This window comes from Ylistrum balloti, unplaced genomic scaffold (genome assembly GCF_031769215.1).
Source record: "Ylistrum balloti isolate Yb309-2 unplaced genomic scaffold, AGI_CSIRO_Ybal_v1 Utg370036, whole genome shotgun sequence".
NCBI classification, from domain to species: Eukaryota; Metazoa; Mollusca; class Bivalvia; order Pectinida; family Pectinidae; genus Ylistrum; species Ylistrum balloti.
The window spans coordinates 458458-481509 of record NW_026782096.1 but is presented as its reverse complement, the minus strand read 5'-3'; the positions used below and the strand labels follow the sequence as shown (position 1 = coordinate 481509).

Below are 23052 nucleotides of genomic sequence, written 5' to 3'. Positions count from 1 at the left end.
ATCCCACCTTCTTCTGTGCAGATTTAAAAAAAATATTGTGTTGATCACGTTGTCATATCTACAAAAACATCCAACCTTCAGAGAAATTATTTGTAACTGCTTAAAATGTACTTTGGACAGTTGAGCTTTGAAAATGGGCTCTTTCCACCTGATTGAGTCACAAACATTATCAAACTGAGACTTTTTAAAAGAGAAACATTGTGTGGAGGGAGGTATCTCTTGTGTATGTTCCTAAACTTTTCCTAAGCCGGTTAACTTGTTCATATCTCATGGATCTGTATTCCGAATTAATCTGACCTTCTAATGGCTTTTTTCATATCAATCTGGAGTTACTAGCCCCTAGACCGATAAAAACATCGATAGAACGTCGGAATAGTTCGAACTAGATCTGTAGTTGTCGATTACTTCCCTCAGCATACTTAACTCATTCTGTTGTTAAGCTTCGTCGATGAAAATACACTTAAATAATAATACATGAATTCAAACATTTCAAAGCAATTCAGGTCGCACGTGCAAACCTTGAAACACTAAAGAATTTAACATAACAAGGATGTTGCAGTTGTTAGTAAATCTACTGAAAAGTCTTATTCAAAATGTAAAGGTCTGGAAAACTTGGCTTCGTTTTGTAGCTATTTTCCTCTACCACAAAATCCGTTCACTTTCTTAACTGTTATTCAATTTTTCAAGATAGAAGAAGTTTTTGTAAATATTGCTTTTAGGCATGTTCATTTCATTTCATTTCCTATCCGCACGTGCTAATTATTAATATTAAAATCAACTAATGAAAAATATCAAATAGCATTAAAATAGTATTCGAGTAAAAGTTGCTTCCCCTTTGAGATCATAGTTCAGATTATCATGTGACATGTCAACACAAACTGGACAAAATGGAGGATACGATGATGATATCGAGTGCTGGTTTTCGGCGTATGTTTTACTTAATGACACCAAATGAATCGTCATTTAAGAATGTGGAAGATGTTCCTAGATATGTGGATGAGGTAATTATATAAAGACCCGCGTTTTTTTTATGTGAATGTCCAAATCGATCAGACTTCAAACCTCTAGAAAATACAACACTTCATCCCGTAACTGTTTATGTCAACAATGATAGCAATTTATCGCTGTTCTATGTAAGAGTGTACTATTGTAGACATAGTGTACTACTATATATAGCATTAAATCACCTGTAGCCGCTTATTGGTTATATAACTGTCCATCATATCATTACACAAGATATTTTATCTGTTCAGTTTGCTATCACAAACCTCAATGATATATCAATGATTATTTTTATAGCTGTTACAACGGCTAATGTATATCCGCCACAGTCAATACAGAGACTACTATATACAGCAGTACACATAAGCTACAATATTATACTCTAATAAAGTATATTTTCTAGTTTTTTGCATACTTTTAACGTTAAACTAACTAGTCGGTAATTACTCGGTTCGCATTTGTGTGTCATTTGTCCGCCTTTTACAAAATTGTGATTATCTGAACTTTTCCCAATCATCTGGTACTGTACTTGTTTTGGGCAAAATACTGCATAACTTAGCTAAAGGCGATGCTATCGTTACTGCTATTTTTCTGAGAAATAGTGGATGTAATCTATCCATTCCTGGCAATTTGTTAATTTTTAAATTTTGAAGTTTCTTTGAAAACAGAGTCATATATCATGCTTATTGGTTGCATCAATGAAATTCTTTTTCTATCTTGAAAAGTAGGGGTTTCTCTCTCCTCATCCTCATATTTGTTTTCTCTTTATAAATGTGTTCCTTGTGGGATTCTGATATTTTTTTTTATCATGATTCTGGATCAAAGTTTCCCAGAACTGAACAAGAAATTTGAGAGTCACTAAGAAAGATAATATATATAACTAGACAATTCTGTAAGTAGATATGGAGATGTAGATACCCTCTATATTCCAAACAGTTGACTACTGGACCTCAGGTGAAAGTCTCGGGTTTATGGTTCAGTGCTATCTACCCATGATGGTTTGGGTTTTGCAGGAAGCTGATAAATGTATGCATGGGCGATACTCTTAACCATGATGTACAGGATAACATGTGATGGGCCTCCTGTATTTTGTTCAGTTAGGTAGCCACTATAAGGAGGCCCTGTCTCAAAATGACCCTGTATGATAGACATGGGGCAATAAATCCACTAAACAAACCCAGAGAATCTAACAATTAACAACACAATGATTGAATTCTGAACACTCCTGGAAGGTATAGGCACATGGACTTTGCACAAATTTCCAACTTTTCAGTTATAGTACAGAGGTACATACTGTGCAGATGGAGATTTCCCCTTTGGACAATGACTAAAATGTCATTGACATTTGTTTTATTTCCAGGCACTTCCTGTATTCATGGTCCTGGCAATGATCGAGATCCCGATACTCTTCATTCAAGGGAAGCCTCTCCCAAGATTCAATGATACTTTCAGTTCTCTAGCTGCTGGAGTAATCTCACAGTTTCACAGGTAGGTAAAGTACTCTAGATGGAATACCCGAAGTATGGATAGAAAGGAGTTTTTATAACTTCCCACTTATACCAAGATGAGCAATATAACAGAGATTTTCTAAATTACATTTGAAATTCTTCATTCAGGTAGAGAGTACCATTAAATCTTGAAAATCTTGTGCTGCCTTTTTAGGTCATCTGACCTGACGGTTTTCAGGATGACTTATAGCCATCGTCCGTTGTCATGCACAGTGCATAAAACTGTCTATTCAAATGACTTCTTCTCAATAACCAATAGACCCAGGGTGCTAATATATGGCCTGTAGCATAAAGGGATAGATGTTAAATATGTCAAAATCTATAAACAACTTCTTCTCAATAATCAAAGGGCCCAGGGCGCTGATTTTAGGCCTGCAGTATGTTGGGATGAAATCCTACCAAGTTTGTTAATGTAAATGTCCTTTACCCCCTTTCAAGTTCACAGGTGTCAAATATGTCAATTTTTTAAATGACTTCTACTGAATAACTAAAAGGGCCAGGGTGCTGATACTTGATTTGTAGCATGAACGAATGCATGGCTACTAAATGTGTTGAAATAAATTACCTTGACACATTTTCAATGTCACATGAGTCAAATGAATTGAGATTGTTAAATTTCTTTTTCAACAAATTATTTGTCCAGAGTCATGACGTTTTTGTAGTTGCATGCATAAGGAATAGGACTTCCAGTTTCCAGAAAATGTTTTTATGAGCTAACAAAGCCTTCTTTTTAAGCAATAGAGTATTTTAGCAATTTAGGCCAATTTGGCCTCTTTCATATTTAGACTTTTATAGTCCGACAACTGTTAAAGCCCATGGCCCTCTTGTTCATTCAAAATGCCCTTTTCTTTTTAATTTGACGATCCCACATAATATTGTATATTTTCTGATATCTTAAGGAGTAGTATAATAAAATTGTAAAATGAATGTGTTAGGATATTGTTTACAATACAATGTTATTTCCCGGTTATAGTTTGCTGTTCCGGGGTGTTGAATTAGCCACCTATATCTGGGTGTACGAGCATTGGAACGTCATATCCCTACCCTGGGACAATCCATGGACTTGGTTATTTGGTCTGGTGTTTGTGGATTTTGGATACTATATAGTACACAGAACAGGCCATGGTAAGATGAATTATTGTGATGTTGTTGTATATGACTAAATTCAGGCAATCACAGAGTTGGATTATGATCCTAGGGTGTGATGTTATCATGCTATACAGATGAAAATCCAATATCACTATATAAATAGTGAATTGATGGTTGTGTGTGATGGGTCTCACTGGTAACTACAAAATAATGACCTTAGCCATATACTTTTACTAACTCAAGCAATAATCTGAGTTGTGATTGGTTGTCTGATAAATTCTTAAGACCTATACAAATCAGTATACCAGGTAGTTCAGTTTTTATCACTGACCTTGATCAGTTCAGGCTACTCAGAGCAACTGACCACAGGTATTTATTTCGCTTAAAGGATTTGAGAATGTTAAAATGTGTCAGATTTACTGGTCACTGACCTACTTTCACCTGGTACCTAATCTTGTAAATACTTGAGCATGTACATAAAACATGTGCATTGGCAGTAATAGGTACTTGACAAGAATTGGTTAGCAACAGGTATAGCTGTAGTAGTCAATTGAATTAAAGGAATTAATGGAAGGCCATGATGGCAATAATATGTCGGTTGTTGTAACATTGTTAGATGGTTCCATCGGATAGGGACTTCCTGTCAAATTTTTTCATCATGTACTACTTGTTTCTGCTGAAGTACAATACTGAACAAATAGGCAGCATATTTTCATAAACATTAGACCCTTAAGGAGAAAATATTTTGGGGAAGAAAAAAGGAACAAATGCTGGTTAAATTATTTTTGAAATATTTTATTATCACAAATTATTTACTCAATCATGATATACATGTTTTTTTTAACATACTGACAAGTTAGTGTGGTATCTCTATTGATGCAAAGTGACTCGAACCTAGATAAAATGCTTACATTGGAGTACTTTTAGATAGACAAATATTTGCCAGAAGATGTCTCTGGTGTTCTTTTCACCTGTCAATCAATATCACAACTAACGTCATCATGAACAAGAAATATAAGTGTACAGTCAGACCTGCCAATGATTACTACTCTAACACCTGTCTATATACAGGCCACTAATTTTGGTTCTTAGTGTAATATATCAGTGGTAATTGAACTTTTATACAGGTATAAGAACCACCTGTTTATAAAGGTCACTATTTCTATACCCCTAATGGATGTGAAAAGATCACCTACCAGACTACATGGGTTTTTCAAAGCTACTCTGCTTTCCTTCTACAGTAAGACATCTCACATGCTTCCATTTTGCCCAACAATTGATTGAAATATGTTTGCAATTGTGTAAATAAAGTTTTATTTTAAAATTACCATTTATTGGATATTTATCCATTCATGTCCAGCACAGGTAGAAAAGCATGAATCAAAGATAACAGTACCATCAAGTTTGACCAAATTTGGCACACCTGTTCTGCTTGTTGAGAGACCTATGAAACCCACTGAATTTCAGATTCAAGAGTCAGAGGTCAAAGTGAGTTGGACCTAATATCAAACTTTTTTTGTCAACATTCAGAAAAAAACTTTTGATGATGCTCAGAAACTTTGCGTACGTCTTCATGTTCAAGAGAAGATCAAGCTGATTGATTTTAGAGTTGGACTAAAAAAGAGACTGCTTAACACTTTACGACAAAATCAGTCCAATAAGAATAGATATATTATGTGAGTTGACAACTATACAAGTACGTAACTAAAGGAAAAAAATAAAACTTCACTTTACAACAGTAGCAAAACATATATCAATCACTGTTGTTGGCCCTAAGGATTGAAGCACATGTGAGGGATCTTACTGTGAGAGGAAACTAGAGAGCTCTGGTTTTTTGTGGTCAGGCAGGTGACTCCAATCACACCTAAGTTGCCTGTGTGAAAGGTGAATGTGTTAATACTGAACCAACTAATCAACTAAAATATGTATTTCTATATTGATAGTCCTTGCTTGTGTAACAAGTCAGTAGCAATATGTATACCGGTGTAATGTCATTTGAATATTTTAAACTATTCAGATTATTTTTAGCTAGAACAGATTAATTTGCCATAATATTTTTTTTATTACTTGTAATCACCTTTGTTTCACAGAGATGAACATCATGTGGGCAGGCCACCAGACTCATCACAGCTCTGAGGATTACAACCTTGGTACTGCTCTACGCCAATCAGCCGTTCACAGATACTTTAATTGGGTAGGATAGAGAGTCTAATATTGTTTTGTGAAGGACTATAAAGAGGAGTCAAATCATGTGGGTCATAATAGCAGGTCTATAAATTACTGGTCTGTCCTCAGTTTGTGACAAAATCAAAGATGTTTCAAAATTACATTTACTTCAAATTGAGTGAACTGCAATCATGAGACCTAAGTGGGGAAACTGTAGTTTTATAGAGTGAAATGGAGGGATTTATTAAATAATATAAGATATGTTGACAGCATTATCAGTTTTGATAGTGTGAAATCATAGATTTTCATGGGGCTCATTTTTTTTCTTTTTTTTTTTTTTAATTTTTCTAGAAATCACTATTTTGTGGACACTTAGTTTCATTTATAAGTATATCTGAATAAATTTTCTTGTACTGTTTTTAACAGTTTGCGAACATAAAAATTTGTGAATTAAGAATACCCAAAACTCTTCAAAACTTGAGCCTACTAGATGTCACTTTTATCTTCACAGATATTCTACCTGCCATTGGCTTTGGTTATGCCTCCATCTGTCTTTCTTGTTCACCTCCAGTTCAACTTACTCTACCAATTTTGGATCCATACAGAGGTATTCAGTCACTGATGATCATCAATGTGTACAGAGTAGCTGAGGGTTTCAGTAGGTAACCGTGTGTGTAAAGATAGCTGAGGGTTTCAGTAGGTAACTGTGTGTGTAAAGATAGCTGAGTGTTTGGTGGGTAACTGTGTGTGTAAAGATAGCAGAGTGGTTTGGTGGGTAACTGTGTGTGTAAAGATAGCTGAGTGGTTTGGTGGGTAACTGTGTGTGTAAAGATAGCTGAGTGGTTTGGTGGGTAACTGTGTGTGTAAAGATAGCAGAGTGTTTGGTGGGTAACTGTGTGTGTAAAGATAGCAGAGTGGTTTGGTGGGTAACTGTGTGTGTAAAGATAGCTGAGTGGTTTGGTGGGTAACTGTGTGTGTAAAGATAGCTGAGTGGTTTGGTGGGTAACTGTGTGTGTAAAGATAGCTGAGTGGTTTGGTGGGTAACTGTGTGTGTAAAGATAGCTGAGTGGTTTGGTGGGTAACTGTGTGTGTAAAGATAGCTGAGTGGTTTGGTGGGTAACTGTGTGTGTAAAGATAGCTGAGTGGTTTGGTGGGTAACTGTGTGTGTAAAGATAGCTGAGTGGTTTGGTGGGTAACTGTGTGTGTAAAGATAGCAGAGTGGTTTGGTGGGTAACTGTGTGTGTAAAGATAGCTGAGTGGTTTGGTGGGTAACTGTGTGTGTAAAGATAGCAGAGTGGTTTGGTGGGTAACTGTGTGTGTAAAGATAGCTGAGTGGTTTGGTGGGTAACTGTGTGTGTAAAGATAGCTGAGTGTTTGGTGGGTAACTGTGTGTGTAAATAGGAAATAAGGGTCTTTAGAGGGTAGCTGGGAGTGTAAGGGGGTAGCTGAGGATTCTTAGAGTAGCTGAGTGTATTAGTGGGTAGCTGAGATTGTAAGAGGGAAATGGGTGTGTAAGTAGCATTTTAGGCTTGCTGAGTGTAACAGTCAGTACCTAAGGGTTGTAAAGGGTAACTGGGTGTGTAAGGGGGAAGCTGAGAGTAAGAGTTAATGTAATACAGCATGTTAGCAAAATCCAAGGATTTTAGAGAGTGTGTTTGGGAGTAGCAGGAGGGTTTAGAGTGAAAGTGGATGTGTGTGGGGACAGCAGAGTATTTAAGGGAGTAAATCAGAGTGTTTTAGAAGGTAATCTAAATTGTTATTGGGGTAAGTTACCTAGTATCAGTAGTGTGTTAGTTAATCACTGAGGTCGCAAGGGAGTGATTTGATGCAACAGGAGGTTGGAGGTGTATTAGGTGGTGACAGAGGGTGATGGAAGTAACTGAACATGTTGGGAGGTCAAAAGAGGTTGTTAGGGAGTAACAGAGATATAACAGAAAAGTTGGGGGTAACAGAGAATGTTAAGGGTTTACTGTGTATGTTAGGGGTAACAGAGAATGTTAAGGGTTTACTGTGTATGTTAGTGGGTTACAGAGAATGTTAAGGGTTTACTTTGTATGTTAGTGGGTTACAGAGAATGTTAAGGGTTTACTGTGTATGTTAGGGGGTTACAGAGAATGTTAAGGGTTTACTGTGTATGTTAGTGGGTTACAGAGAATGTTAAGGGTTTACTGTGTATGTTAGGGGGTAACAGAGAATGTTAAGGGTTTACTGTGTATGTTAGTGGGTAACAGAGAATGTTAAGGGTTTACTGTGTATGTTAGTGGGTAACAGAGAATGTTAAGGGTTTACTGTGTATGTTAGTGGGTAACAGAGAATGTTAAGGGTTTACTGTGTATGTTAGTGGGTAACAGAGAATGTTAAGGGTTTACTGTGTATGTTAGTGGGTAACAGAGAATGTTAAGGGTTTACTGTGTATGTTAGTGGGTAACAGAGAATGTTAAGGGTTTACTGTGTATGTTAGTGGGTAACAGAGAATGTTAAGGGTTTACTGTGTATGTTAGTGGGTAACAGAGAATGTTAAGGGTTTACTGTGTATGTTAGTGGGTAACAGAGAATGTTAAGGGTTTACTGTGTATGTTAGGGGGTAACAGAGAATGTTAAGGGTTTACTGTGTATGTTAGGGGGTAACAGAGAATGTTAAGGGTTTACTGTGTATGTTAGTGGGTAACAGAGAATGTTAAGGGTTTACTGTGTATGTTAGTGGGTAACAGAGAATGTTAAGGGTTTACTGTGTATGTTAGTGGGTAACAGAGAATGTTAAGGGTTTACTGTGTATGTTAGGGGGTAACAGAGAATGTTAAGGGTTTACTGTGTATGTTAGTGGGTAACAGAGAATGTTAAGGGTTTACTGTGTATGTTAGTGGGTAACAGAGAATGTTAAGGGTTTACTGTGTATGTTAGTGGGTAACAGAGAATGTTAAGGGTTTACTGTGTATGTTAGGGGGTAACAGAGAATGTTAAGGGTTTACTGTGTATGTTAGGGGTAACAGAGAGTGTTAATGATTATTCTGGTGTGTTGGGACAACAGTGATGTGAGTAGTCACTGGATACTTTGGGAGTAAGAGGGGGTGTGAGGGATTAATGAGGTGTGTTGGAAGATAAAGAGGGTGTAAGAAGGTTATTGAATGTGTTTAGGGTAACAGGGGATGCCAGGGGTAACACAGAATATTGGAGGATAAAAGGTGTGTTTTAGATGGGGTAGGGTGAAACAGAGGGTGAGAGAGAAAGCGTTATAAATGTTTGGGAGAAAGAGAGAGTGTTAGGGAGTAATAGAATGTGTTAGGGGGTAACAGAGGGTTTTAGGGGGTAATAGAGGGTGTTAGGGAGTAAAGAGGGTGTTAGGGAGTAAAGAGGGTGTTAGGAAGTAATAGAGGCTGTAAGGGAGTAACAGAGGGAGTAAGATGGTAATAGAGGGTGTTTGGGAGTAACAGATGGTGTTAGGGTGTTATACAGGGTGTTAAGGATTAATAGAGGGTATTAAGGGGGAACAGAGGGTATCAGGTTAGGAATTAATACAGGGTGTTAGGGGGGTAAAGAGGGTGTTAGGGATAATAGAGGGTGTTAGGTAACAATAAAGGTTATTAGAGAGTAACAAAGGATGTTAGGTAGTAATATAGGGCATTTAGGAGTAACAGAGGATGTTTAGGAGTAACAGAGGATGTTTAGGAATAACAGAGGATGTCAGGGGGTAACTGGATATTTTGAGAGGCCAACAGAGGGTATGTGGAATAGTGGACAGTATTGACAGTGAATAGCAGGGATTGTGATACTTTTTTTCTCTCGTTTGAACAGACAGTTAGAAGTACAGGCCCCCTAGAGTGGATTCTGAATACCCCAAGTCACCACCGAGTCCATCATGGCCGAAACCCTTACTGTATTGACAAAAACTATGGAGGTGTCTTTATCATATTTGATCGTTTGTTTGGTATGTATCATCCTTACATTGTAGAATTTATATTTATTGTCTCTGATATACTTCAATTAGATCACTACACCTTAAAGATTGTATCAAGTATCATGTGTTTATTTTACACTCTTGAAATGTGCTCAGATAAAAGTTTTACCAAAAAGTATTAGTCCACATATGATAAATCACAAAGACAATGCAATACATGAACAAGAAACATTGTTGATTATTCACCTTTTTATGCACCGGAAAAATATTGCAAAACACATTAACACACAGGGAAGTTCTGTTTGAATGTCAACCACTTATCTAATGTGAATGTTACTGGAGACATGTTGGTGTATAGAGAAATTATCTAATGTGAATGTTACCGGAGACAAGTTGGTGTATAGAGAAATTATCTAATGTGAATGTTACTGGAGACATGTTGGTGTATAGAGAAATTATTTAATGTAAATGATACTGGAGACAAGTTGGTGTACAGAGAAATTATTTAATGTGAATGTTACTGGAGACATGTTGGTGTATAGAGAAATTATTTAATGTGAATGTTACTGGAGACATGTTGGTGTATAGAGAAATTATTTAATGTAAATGTTACTGGAGACATGTTGGTGTATAGAGAAATTATTTAATGTAAATGTTACTGGAGACATGTTGGTGTATAGAGAAATTATCTAATGTAAATGTTACTGGAGACATGTTTGTGTATAGAGAAATCATGTAGTGTAAATGTTACTGGAGACATGTTGGTGTATAGAGAAATCATGTAGTGTAAATGTTACTGGAGACATGTTGGTGTATAGAGAAATTATTTAATGTAAATGTTACTGGAGACATGTTTGTGTATAGAGAAATCATGTAGTGTAAATGTTACTGGAGACATGTTGGTGTATAGAGAAATCATGTAGTGTAAATGTTACTGGAGACATGTTTGTGTATAGAGAAATTATGTAATGTAAATGTTACTGGAGACATGTTTGTGTATAGAGAAATCATGTAGTGTAAATGTTACTGGAGACATGTTGGTGTATAGAGAAATCATGTAGTGTAAATGTTACTGGAGACATGTTGGTGTATAGAGAAATTATTTAATGTAAATGTTACTGGAGACATGTTGGTGTACAGGGAAATTATCTAATGTGAATGTTACTGGAGACATGTTGGTGTACAGGGAAATTATCTAATGTAAATGTTACTGGAGACATGTTGGTGTACAGGGAAATTATTTAATGTAAATGTTACTGGAGACATGTTTGTGTACTAGAGAAATTATGTAATGTAAATGTTACTGGAGACATGTTGGTGTATAGAGAAATCATGTAGTGTAAATGTTACTGGAGACATGTTGGTGTATAGAGAAATCATGTAGTGTAAATGTTACTGGAGACATGTTGGTGTACAGAGAAATTATTTAATGTAAATGTTACTGGAGACATGTTGGTGTACAGAGAAATTATTTAATGTAAATGTTACTGGAGACATGTTGGTGTACAGAGAAATTATTTAATGTGAATGTTACTGGAGACATGTTGGTGTACAGGGAAATCATGTAGTGTAAATGTTACTGGAGACATGTTGGTGTACAGGGAAATTATTTAATGTAAATGTTACTGGAGACAAGTTGGTGTACAGAGAAATTATTTAATGTAAATGTTACTGGAGACAAGTTGGTGTACAGAGAAATTATTTAATGTAAATGTTACTGGAGACAAGTTGGTGTACAGAGAAATTATTTAATGTAAATGTTACTGGAGACAAGTTGGTGTACCAGGAAATTATTTAATGTGAATGTTACTGGAGACAAGTTGGTGTACAGGGAAATTATTTAATGTAAATGTTACTGGAGACATGTTGGTGTACCAGGAAATTATTTAATGTGAATGTTACTGGAGACATGTTGGTGTACAGGGAAATTATTTAATGTAAATGTTACTGGAGACATGTTGGTGTACAGGGAAATTATTTAATGTAAATGTTACTGGAGACAAGTTGGTGCACAGGGAAATTATTTAATGTAAATGTTACTGGAGACATGTTGGTGTACCAGGAAATTATTTAATGTGAATGTTACTGGAGACATGTTGGTGTACAGGGAAATTATTTAATGTAAATGTTACTGGAGACATGTTGGTGTACAGAGAAATTATTTAATGTAAATGTTACTGGAGACATGTTGGTGTACCAGGAAATTATTTAATGTGAATGTTACTGGAGACATGTTGGTGTACAGGGAAATTATTTAATGTAAATGTTACTGGAGACATGTTGGTGTACCAGGAAATTATTTAATGTAAATGTTACTGGAGACAAGTTGGTGTACAGGGAAATTATTTAATGTAAATGTTACTGGAGACAAGTTGGTGTACAGAGAAATTATCTAATGTAAATGTTACTGGAGACAAGTTGGTGTACAGGGAAATTATTTAATGTAAATGTTACTGGAGACAAGTTGGTGTACAGAGAAATTATTTAATGTGAATGTTACTGGAGACAAGTTGGTGTACAGGGAAATTATTTAATGTAAATGTTACTGGAGACAAGTTGGTGTACAGAGAAATTATTTAATGTAAATGATACTGGAGACATGTTGGTGTACCAGGAAATTATTTAATGTGAATGTTACTGGAGACATGTTGGTGTACAGGGAAATTATTTAATGTAAATGTTACTGGAGACAAGTTGGTGTACAGAGAAATTATTTAATGTAAATGTTACTGGAGACATGTTGGTGTACCAGGAAATTATTTAATGTGAATGTTACTGGAGACAAGTTGGTGTACAGGGAAATCATGTAGTGTAAATGTTACTGGAGACAAGTTGGTGTACCAGGAAATTATTAATGTGAATGTTACTGGAGACATGTTGGTGTATAGAGAAATTATTTAATGTAAATGATACTGGAGACATGTTGGTGTACCAGGAAATTATTTAATGTAAATGATACTGGAGACATGTTGGTGTACAGGGAAATTATCTAATGTGAATGTTACTGGAGACATACAGGGAAATTATGTTGTGTAAATGTTACTGGAGACATGTTCGTTTACAGGGACTTTCCAAGCGGAGGAGGAGAAGGTTATCTATGGACTAGTACATCCACTTCAGTCCTGGGATCCTATCAATGCACAGGTAATGTACCTTGTGTTATTTTTGTTAAATACCAAACATAATTGCTTAGTTATTTGTGTAAATGAATACTCGGTTACAATAATTAGGAAATGAGAAACCCTAAAAGCACTTCAGCTTTGAAAATATTCGTATTTTGGTATCCTCTGAATCCACTCAGATATTTTTAAGGAAAAGGTGAAGATCTGTATCTACATCTACATCCCTGCAAGGTCCTGGTATGTAAATATTGCTAATATGTCATATTTAGATCATGACTGCTATGTCAGTGTCAGGAGTAAAATATACTTCGTCCGTCGTCGTCCGCCGTGCGCCGTGCGCCGTCCGTAAACTTTTCATTCACTCTGAATCCACTCAGATATTTTTAAGGAAAAGGTGAAGATCTGTATCTACATCTACATCCCTACCCGAAATATAAAATACAAATCTGTAAGTAAGGTACCAATTAATGATTTAGTGTTATATTACCTGGTATGTAAATATTGCTAACAGTCAAATAGAATTTGATAGGGTTTTCAGCTGGCAAGTTTCTGTAAACAGCAGTTGGTATTGCATCATATTTAGATCATGACTGCTATGTCAGTGTCAGGAGTGTTGGTTCTCCTATCTTTTCTATTTTCACGTTACAATTTGTATGTCTAAGGTAGAGCTGTCACATGATCTGTTATGTTTTAATCTCTTTAGTTACAATTGGAGTATACAGATTGTTTAATGGTAATTATGTGAAAGTTTTTTATGGTTTTCTTAATCTGATACCTTCTGTTTTAGTTCTGCCACTTAAAGTACATAATACAAAAAGTTCAAGAAGAAAAAGGATTCAGCAACAAAATGGGGGTCATTTTTAAGGGTCCAGGCTGGTCGCCAGGGAAACCATGGACAGGTTTGCCAGAGGATATCCCAGAGGTCAGTATTTGTGATGACCATACCTGACCCAGATGTATGTTTTGAATTCTAAGAGTGACAGCTAGTTTTGCTATAAATTATGTAACATTGATTAAATACTAGTTTTGAATACTTGTGTGATTGTTAGAGCCCCTAACAAGTAAGAATCCATTTGCTCATAGATTGAGATTGTTAGCTACATAATAACAATGTCTAACATATCATGTTTATATATAATTAACAGTTTTAATAAGATTTTAGATAACGATTTTGTACAGAACTGTTTCCTTGCTTACTGTATTTTCTGGATTATAAGCTTCACCTTTTTTCCTTGTGAGACACAGTTAGAGAGATATATAAGTACAACGTCAGGCCCTATATCTGTGCATAGACAACCTGTGAAGGCACCCAAGCCAAACAAATTTGATATTTGCTATTTTACATTTTTTTAAAATACATTATCATTAAAATAAAGGATCATCTGTGTTAGTTCATTTGCAAACTTCATTAAATGTTTCATTGAAGATAGTGATAAATTGCCCTTTATTGTCTATTATATCAACAAACTTTGGTCAAAGTAACAGTTACCACTTAGTAAGAAAGAGTGCAGCTCAAATTTCAGTGCAGCTTATATGTGGATCAAATAAAAAAATCTGTAAACATCAGCTCTACTGCTTTTATGCCAGTGTGGGATATGACCTGGAAAATACAATATATTAACCATATCATTGACCATACCCGACTCAGAAATATCCTTGGAGTTGCGAGAGTTACAGCTAGTTTTGCTACTTATGATATGAAATTTATTTACAACCAGTTTTGAAAAGTAGATTTACAAAAATGGTGGCAACCATTTGAGCCATTGTTAGAGCCTTTTATTGGAGATACAGGTGCCCTATTAGTAATTATTGTTTATCCACAAATGCAGTTCAAGGATAACTTAAGAATTCATATGATTTATATGAAATTTATTCCAGATATTCAGTTCACAAAAGTATATATTGAGGTCAAGGCTATTATGCCAAAGGTCAATGTCAAATTATGGATATTTTCACTTATAATCATTTTGTTATGACATTATTAAGTGAAATTGGTCAGAATTTAACTAGGAGACGAGTTATCAAATGTTAATGTCACTGGTTCAAAGAGGTCAAGGTCATGGTTCATTGGTTGAGGCCAAATTTTGTAGCTTCTTTAATGATGACAATTCCAATGATAATATACAGCATAGCTGGTTAGAATTAAACAGGAAGTGAACTGACCTAGGGTCAAGATAACTAATTGATAAAGAGCAGAAGTAGATATGATTTTCATCGAAAATGGCAATGGTCGTGTAACTTACCAAGCTGTCCACATGTTCCAGTGCTGAAAAGATGCTCCATTAATGACTTGGTAATATATACATAAACATATGCTATTGTGTAAATTTTAACCCATGTTACAGTTTTCCTTGTATTCATATGTTGCATGTAGCTCAGTAGTTACAATAACTCCATGGGTTAGAGCCAACGCCGTGTTTTTAGATGTGGGTAGGTTGTTCCTGATATCCCTTGCTTGGATACCACCCGGTATGCAGGGCGATTGAGGAATAGGGACAAACAAAGCAAGTGTCAACCGCAACAAGCGCAGGATAAGTTGGTAGTGAGTTTAATTCATCTGGTCGACCGGTTTCGCCCGAGCTATGTGGGCTTCATCAGGACAGCGAATGTAAGAAAATTACCCCTGAAGTACTAAAAATGTGGGCACGGTTATATTGTGACGTAATAATAAGAGTCACGTGAGCTATCATATATAGTGTCCATAACGGTTATAGTTAGCACAGTTCATTATAGATAGTGGTGTCTAGGAAGTTAACCTCGTTATCGCCGATATCCAAGGTAAACTTAATCGTTGGGTGAAAAGAGTTCATGGCTTGACTAAAGGAGGTAAGTTCCTCTCTTGAATGTGTCCTTACATTCGCTGTCCTGATGAAGCCCACATAGCTCGGGCGAAACCGGTCGACCAGACGAATTAAACTCACTACCAACTTATCCTGCGCTTGTTGCGGTTGATACTTGCTTTGTTAGCTCAGTAGTTATAACATTGTGAGTACATCCTGTGTTTGTATGCTGTTCTGTGTTACTGGTGTAAGCTCTGAGCCTTGCGTAAAGTATGTCTTGTGCCTTGCAATTATTTTTGAAGTTTAATGTTAACTTCAGGGATAAAGGCAGATGGCTTCTTGTTGATTAGTAAGGATATGTAGCCATACAATAGCTCCTGCTGACCTGTCAGTGTTCTAGATTTCCATTTAATCAACATAGCATGTATTTATTTTCCTACAGGTGAAGGAACCGGTGCAGAAGTTTGACAAAGACGTTCCACTCTGGACCAACCTGTATATATTTCTACACTTTTTCTTTTTGATCGTTGCCTCAGGAATAGTAGCCAAATTAAGGGAGGTGAGGAATATGATTCTGTTTTATACATTATACCTCTGGTTAGTTCAAAAAGGCAGGAGTTTGAACATGTTTTTTTTCAATATAAACAATAATTATCAGTCTGGTGATAGTATGAACCCTTTCTAGTTTGTTTCACTTACATTTTGTTTTTGTTTGAACGTATTGCAAGACTGCACATCTTAATATTTGATAAAGGCATTGGCTTCACAATAATTGCTCCATGTGGTCACTACTCAAATCAACGTTAAACACTGTGGGTAGCAAGCTGTAAATGACCACATTAGCAACTGATAGTGTCAGATTATACACATACATGTCACTTAATTAGCATTGATGTGTAGTTTAATTTATTTCATGTCTTGCCATAACATTATGTGCGCCCCACCTGACACAATTCCAGGCCCCAGCTCTGTATTAGACACTAAGCAATCAGTAAATATTTACAGACCATGGGATGTTGGCATGTGTTTTGTCAAAGAACAACATTGTTTCACTTCATATTTTGAAAAAATAATCATGGCAAGACTTGCAATAATTTCAAGATTCATGAAGATTTTAACAAACATTAATCTGTAGTCATATTTGGTCTTAATTCACATTCTGCATATCAATATGTCAATGCTGACTTCCACCAATACACAAGCAGAATTGTGCTTTTCTCCGGCTGATTTCTTTGTCACAGTATTCAAAGTTATAAAGATCAAAATGAAACCTGTGATTTATTAACAGTCGATTAACATATATTGCAGTACTATAAGTGTTTGGAAAATATTGTTTCAATCAACGCCAACCCCTAAAATACCTATTCTGACAGGTAGTTTCCTGCCTGCTAGGACACTTTTAGATACTTTGGAGTGAATTTGGGCAATGTCGACCATAACAGTTCAAACTCTTAATTTATTCACGAGCATAATTTCATATAATTGAAACAGGTTCAGCAATATTTGTTCAACTTGAAGGCAGGTTTACCGTAGTCATAGTTTCTATTATTTATCATAGAGTTTTCATTATTTTCAAGTGACTTGCGAGGCAGTGTATATCAGACTGTTTTTTTTGTATATTTTACAAATTTTCTGACCAATGCCTATTTCTGATTTCATGAATGGTGTTACAATTTACAAGTATTTCCGCCCACCTTGGGATGAAGTTGGGGAGAGGTTATGGCATTCTATGCCAACATATGTTCAATTTTTTTCCTCACTCTAACTACTTCATCAGTGAGTACTGGTTAGCGCTGAATAGGCTGCTCCCATTTTGCTCTCCTGACAATCTCATGTTTTTTACCAGATATACTTCTTAGACATCATCCTGATTTGGCAGACACCTACATTGGTGCATTGTGATCCTAATAATCAGTTTTGGATTGTTTTATGAACTTTTGGATATGACCACAGTGTGACTATCAGACCATGACTTTTACCTACACCAGGTGCCTATTGTTAGCACTGAGACATGTGAAGCATGTGCCTAATCAGCCGTGGCAGAATGTTATTGAGAGACTAAATCTGTGTGCTACTAAATCTCCATCTACCCTGACCAGTGAATTCTGCTCACGCACAAGGAGAGGTACTAAAGGTGGCAGAAAAGTTATAAGAACAATACCCTGTATGACTACAAATGGACAAAACACCATCAACACTGTTATTAGGCAGACAGGTGTTAATAGAAACAACTTAGTACACCTAATTACACAGCATGGCCTCTCACCATCATCTACATCTGATGTTAATGATACTGTGTGTGTTATACCATCTCATGTTTCCACAAGGTCCAAGACATCAGGACAACAAAGACTTGTCAATTATGGAAACCTCAAATATCTAAGGAAACATCATGGACATATTCCATCGCCTTCCCCTCTGAAACTGATAACATTGAATTGTCGTTCTGTTAAGAACAAGGCATCGTCCATTAGTGATCTATTGATATCTAATGACTCAGACATTTTGGCAATAACTGAAACCTGGTTGGGTACTTCAATAGACTCGAGTGTAATTTCTGAACTTCTGCCCACTGGTTACAGCATCCTGCATTCCTCTCGTGATGGACGAGGAGGAGGAATCGCAGTGGTTTACCAGTCCAATTTGGTGTTAAAGCAAGTGGTGTCTCCAGATGAGAATGACTGGACTAACTTTGAGCATGCAGAGTACTCAGTAACTGCTGGCTCTACTTCACATTTTAGGCTCTGTGTAATATATCGGCCACCGCCTTCTAAAAAGAACGGCTTTCGAAACAGTCAGTTTTTCGAACAGTGGTCTTCCTATCTTGATCTCCAAGCTGCAATATCACAGGATGTTGTTATAACTGGTGACTTGAACTTTCACCTGGATGACTCTAACGACGGCGACGCCCATCGGTTTTTGAATCTCTTGGAAGGCTACAACCTAGTTCAGCACATTACAGGGGCCACACACATCCATGGACACACGTTGGATGTAGTAATCACATGCGATGGAAATCCTCTCATTCTGTCTGTGCCATCCATCTTTGATCCTCATCTCAGTGATTCCAAAGGTAATATCATGTGTGACCACCTGGCTATTTGTACCTCCTTAAATGTCTCAAAGCCCAAACGAATCAGGAAAGAAGTCTCATTTCGGAGATTCAAATCAGTTTGTACGGCAGATTTGATTGAGGATATTAAATCATCCCATACTCTACAGTCTGTAGATGGCACAGTGGATGACCTCGTAAATGCCTACAATACTGGTATATATACCATCATTGACAAACATGCTCCACTGATTTCTAAAGTTGTGACATTGAGGCCTAATACCCCGTGGTATAATGGAGAACTCTGTGGTGAGAAATAGAAACGGCGCACAGCTGAGAGGTTATGGAGGAGAACACGACTTGCAATCCACAATCAGTTATACAAAGACCAGTGTCGAAAAGTGAGCAAACGTCTTATTCAAACCAAACGTGAATATTACTCCAGTAAAATTGAACATTGTCGCAATAATCATAAATATCTGCACAAACTTGCCAAAGGCTTAATGGGTCAGAAACATGATACTGTTCTTCCAAGTTGAACAAGGTGAACATTTGACAAAGTTTGACCCGGTATCTATTGACGAACTTAGCAAGATTATCATCAGTGCGCCTTCCAAATCCTGCGAACTTGACCCTATTCCTACATATCTGCTATCATTAACAAGTTTCTGGTTGAGCAAAGGGTACCGATTTGTTTTAAAACAGCCATTATTCGGCCATTGCTAAAAAAACAGGGTTTGGACAAGGAGGTGATGAAAAACTACCAGCCAGTATCAAACCTGCCATTCCTGTCTAAAATTCTGGAGAAGGTAGTGGCAAAGCGTCTAGAAGCACATCAACAGAGACTGCTATTTTGAGGGTACACCATGACATAGCAAATGCATTGGACTGCAATTGTTCAGCTGTTCTTGTACTGTTGGACTTATCCTCCGCGTTTGATGTTATTGATCACGGTATACTGTTTAAGCGGTTGGAACATACATACGGTGTGTCCAATGATGCACTCTCCTGGATACAGTCTTACTTAACTGACAGGAGGCAAAGTGTGGCTATAGGCAGTACTACTTCCAAGGATAGAACACTGTCTTTTGGTGTACCCCAAGGATCAGTACTTGGGCCAAGAAAGTACTGTCTTTACTCCAAACCGATCGGAATAAGGAATATCGGGTGTATTCAGCAATTTCTGTCCACTGATGCCTGCAAGACTCTAGTGCATTCACTCGTAACAACCAGACTGGACTATGGGAATGCTTTGTTATATGGCATTCCAGGTACATTGGCTAAGCGTCTCCAGAGAGTGCAAAATACTGCGGCGCGACTCATTACAAGAACTAAAAAAAGGGACCATATAGCACCTGTGCTGGAGTCCTTACATTGGCTTCCATTTGAATATCGCTGTCTGTATAAGCTGCTCATGACTGTGTTTAAGGCTCTCCATGGGAACTCACCAGAGTACCTCAAGGAACTTGTACGTCCCTATAAACCAACTCAGACACTGAGGTCACAGTCTGGTGCATTGCTTATTTCCCCCAAAGCAAGGGCTGCCACATATGGACACCGTTGCTTTGATACAGCAGCAGCACACTTGTGGAATAATCTTCCATTTTCCATGAGGAACATAGAATCTCTGTCTGCTTTTAAATCTGCACTGAAAACACATCTTTTTAAAACAGCCTTTAAATTGTGATAGGATTTCTATTGATAGACAGTGTATGACATAGTTTTAATGTTTTAGGTTTTTTGTGATGGACATTTTACATTGATTGATAATGAACGATATACTTTTATGCTTAATTTTTTATGTTATTTTATGTAAAGCGCTTTAGTGTAATCCTAACGAATTAGATAAAGCGCTATATAAATTTAGTATATTATTATTATTATTATCTTTAATAGAATTTGATCAATCTCCATCTGTTGGTAGAAAACCAGTTACAACTTAAGTAAGGCATTGTCAGTGCTCTAACAGCAACATCTCTTGAGATATTAGGATCAAACTTCATTTTCTTATAAATGAATTACTGTTATATACGTTTGGGACATGTTTTAGTTTCAGGGTTAGAAGATCAAGCTCACCATTACTGATTTTAGAAACTGTCTTTATCATCTTTATTCCAGAAGGGATATCATTCAAACTTGAAATTTGTATAGAGGAACATAATATCATGGAGAAGTTTGAGTTTGAGGGTTGTAGTGTCAAGTACACCATTAATATTTCCACAAAAACTTATTAGCACTTTCAATGGCTTCCTTCCTAATATTACACACTTGGCCATATTCTTTAAAGTTTTTGGGAACCTATTGCTGGAGTTTATAAAGTTCCTTTCATAACATAAGCAATACATTCTTGTATCAATGTCGAAAACATTTCTTCATTAAGATGGACACTACCTGGCATGCCTCTTCAGCAGATTAACAGGTATCAACTAAATGTTTTTTTCAGGCTATCTCACCAGTGTGGGTTGTGGCCTTTATCCTGTACATGCTGTCCTCACTGACAGTCTTTGGAGCTATTTATGATAACAGGTATGAGTTGAAAGAGGTAAAAATGTCTTATGGTTTTAAAAGACAGGTTGTTGATATAATGTGTGAGAAATAGTTTATCAAACCAGTGTTTATAGACAGATGTTCATAATAGATGTGGGAGGTACATATAGAAATGCTAAGGGTTTAGACAAGAAGTAAGTTAAAACAGTGTCATGAAATTTGTAGTAGTAATTGCCAAATGTATTTATAGACAATGATGATGGTTAAACGTGCTTATCATTTAATATATCCATGAGATATTTTGGCTGTGTGTAAATATTGTTAACATGTGACGTTGGGTTTAGATAATGAATTCAAGATACATAACTACAGATCACATTTTGACTTAGCCATGGAGACCATAGATGTAGAGGCAAAGTGATTAAGTTTGATGTGGAAATGTCTGTTTTCTACAATGTTTGCCTTAATAACCTCTCTAATGAAATGGATTTTAAAATCAAAAAAAAAAAAAAAAAAAGAGAAGAAAAAGTCACTAAAGCTCCCAAAATCACATATCAAATGATAGCTGGTGTAATCTAATAATAGTTATATATAACTCTGTGGACAGTCAAACTGTAAAGCGGGTTTGTCAGTATTCATATTATCAGCTTTTGAAGTCCACATTAAAAAAATATGTATTCCTTACTACTTCATTTGCATTAAAAATATCTTTGTATTTTTTGCAGGAGTTATGCCCCTTTGGTTGAACTCTTTAGATGTGGTGTGTTTCTTGTGGTGGCAAATTTCACTCTTCCAATGGCACCATCCATGGTTAACGTTGGTTATGGCCTGTGCTTGATTTATGGTGCATCTGCTTGTGTTTGGCTGTGTATAAGTGCAAGGCAAAGTCTGCTAAAAGAGAAAGTGAAGACATCATGAGATATATTTTCCTGATGAAAAAATTTAGACTTTGTAATGATAATTCTGGTGAAGAAAGTCAAAAGATCAGAATGTCAAGCTTTGAGACAGAAGAGTTGAAACTTTTAAATTCATTCCAAAGAGAAAACTTCATATCACATGACCCAATATTATTCATTCCTAAAATTATCATTTACAAAAATGTTCCTAACGAGAGGATTTCACTTATAAAACACAGTATAAAGATTTTAAGTCTTTTCCCAGATAGGTCTCACAATTCTGTTGTTGACTGATTTTCTTTAACAGAAATTCCCCTAGAGTTGATGAATGCATGTTAATTGCACCCAGATTTCTTATCTTTGCTGGGATATGCGAGTCAAATGAATTCCAAAACATTAACCTGAAACCGAGATTAATTTGTTTGGACCTACCTGCTGCCTTGGACTTAAATTTGCAGATCTACTTTTTATGCTACAGAATTGAAAGATCCAGGACAAATTTTTTTGTACTGTCGTTTTGTTTGTCTTGTCAACTTTAACCTTGCCTATAACTATTGCACTGTAAGAGGTGATGTAGGGCTTTCATATTTGGCACTTGCGTTCCTTGTCCTTGTGACAAGACCTTTCCAGTGGTACCACAATTTTTGACCATGTGACCTTGATTGTGACATGATCTACATTTAGAAAATTGTGCATGCAATTAGCACATGCCTTGCAAAGCAGTTTTAATGTCCCATTTCAGAATTTTGTTGCAACCAGGGGCATTGTGTTCCATTAATACATCTTTATTGAATTTATTTATTTAATTTGAATTAAAAACAAAGGGCTTTTGTATTTTAAGCTTATGTGTTTTGAAATCGATGTGTTGAATTCATTGTTTCCAAATTTGTATTTTTTGGCATGTATGATATTTGGTACATGTATATTTGTACAGGTGCTGATACATCTTGACAATATTGACACTGAAAACAACACACAGATGTATGTAAGACATTTGGTACATGTAGCTTTATAACTGTATTAAGACAGGTACATATTGAGAAAATTGACACTAA

The 23052-nt window shown here is 36.3% G+C and overlaps 1 protein-coding gene across 1 annotated transcript; it reads left to right on the top strand.

Annotated features, from left to right (window-relative positions):
* The first annotated feature begins 887 nt into the window (after positions 1-887).
* LOC132548926 (alkylglycerol monooxygenase-like) lies at positions 888-22818 on the top strand. Its single transcript, XM_060212827.1, has 11 exons — positions 888-1001; positions 2363-2490; positions 3484-3635; positions 5690-5793; positions 6277-6372; positions 9558-9690; positions 12725-12804; positions 13570-13704; positions 16005-16121; positions 21058-21140; positions 21827-22818. Exons 1-11 carry the CDS (start codon positions 888-890, stop codon positions 22017-22019), a joined length of 1335 nt encoding a protein of 444 aa, XP_060068810.1. The 3' UTR covers positions 22020-22818.
* The last annotated feature ends 234 nt before the right edge of the window (positions 22819-23052 follow it).

Bases quoted from the DNA above. Each gene is read 5' to 3' on its own strand.
- LOC132548926 (XM_060212827.1), top strand. From the start codon at position 888: ATGGAGGATACGATGATGATATCGAGTGCTGGTTTTCGGCGTATGTTT. The intron at 12,805-13,569 runs GTAATGTACCTT...CTTCTGTTTTAG, and splicing joins GGGATCCTATCAATGCACAG to TTCTGCCACTTAAAGTACAT. The intron at 21,141-21,826 runs GTATGAGTTGAA...TATTTTTTGCAG, and splicing joins GGAGCTATTTATGATAACAG to GAGTTATGCCCCTTTGGTTG.